The 1220-nt window shown below is 40.3% G+C and overlaps 1 protein-coding gene across 1 annotated transcript in view; it reads right to left on the bottom strand.

Annotated features, from left to right (window-relative positions):
* The window catches only part of FREM1 (FRAS1 related extracellular matrix 1), a 182673-nt gene that overhangs the window by 72414 nt on the left and 109039 nt on the right, over nucleotides 1-1220 (bottom strand). Inside the window, exon 23 of the mRNA XM_006163834.1 lies at nucleotides 484-625. Coding sequence (XP_006163896.1) covers nucleotides 484-625 — 142 coding nt within the window. The remainder of the gene's footprint in view (nucleotides 1-483; nucleotides 626-1220) is intronic.

The raw sequence follows: 1220 nt of genomic DNA, 5'->3' as shown, positions 1-1220 counted from the left end.
AGGAATGGGGCTAGGTGGTGGTGACACACCTAGAGTCACATGCGAAAGGTCCTGGGTGTGTGGGTCCTGAGGTCTCCCTGTGGTGCCAGCCAGAAGATCCTGTTAAGTGCCCCTTCCCCTTCTATTTCTCTATCTCTCTCCCTCATAGAAGAAACGAATGAACTTTAAAAATATGATGAGAATAAAGATACCTCAAAAGATACCTGCATTCTCTTAAAAATTCTGCATTCTCCCTCAGAATTTAGGGACAAACGCAATAGAGAAGATCAATGAAGAACTTTCAAGTTACTGAATCTACCCTGCATTGACTAAGAAGATTTAGAGGAGTAGTATTGGTTTATCCTGGGCTAAGAAAATTAAATTTTCTACTTCTGGGCAAAATACATGGCTATTAGACAGTAAACTTCATCATAGAAAAGTGTGTATTGAGAAAATTTACAGCATGTACATAGGTTGGAAAATAAAAGTAAAAAGGCCACTAACCTTAAGCTGAAGTTGCCCATTTTGGGGAAGCCTTTCAAATACGTAGTAAATCTTCTCCCTGGGTGAGTCATCATCTATGGCTGAAAGAACAGCACTAGAAATAATACGCGTTTCACCCATATTCATTGCAATTTCAGCCTTCCTGTAAAAGGGAAAAAATGCCTGGATTGTTACAAAAATAGAAGATATTACTTTAGCAGGAGGCATTTACACTGATTGTTACTGTTCCATCTTCAACCATTAAGGAATGATATTCAGTATCCAAAATACTGAAAATGATTGGTCAGGCATAAAATAGGCTCTTGTTTCACTTCACATGAGAAAAGACAATGAATCAGCAACAATCCATAGGCTTGGAGGTAATGAGATACTTCTATTTGCTCACACATATAAAACTTCACACTTTTACAAGTTGTCATTTATTTTATAAAATGATTTTGTTTCCAGTATTTCGTTTAACACTTATGGCAACTCTATAAAGTAAAAGAGCCTGCCACTACTGCTCTAATTTATAGATAGAAATTCACTCAAAGAGATTAAATGACTAGGGACCAGCAGATGGTGTGGTGGTTATGTCACTGGACTCCCACATGGCCAACGATGGTTCGAGTCCCAGATCCAGTGACTTGAAACTCATGCTGTGTGCATGTGCGTTTGTGCCCAAGATCCCTGGAGGAGAATGGAGGAGAAGGGGTTCTGGTATGGCCATCTCCTCCCCCCACCCCCCGGGGGGGGGG

Source organism: Tupaia chinensis, unplaced genomic scaffold, assembly GCF_000334495.1.
Source record: "Tupaia chinensis unplaced genomic scaffold, TupChi_1.0 Scaffold143247_2, whole genome shotgun sequence".
Classification (NCBI taxonomy): domain Eukaryota; kingdom Metazoa; phylum Chordata; class Mammalia; order Scandentia; family Tupaiidae; genus Tupaia; species Tupaia belangeri.
This window is presented reverse-complemented; position numbering and strand designations above follow the sequence as displayed.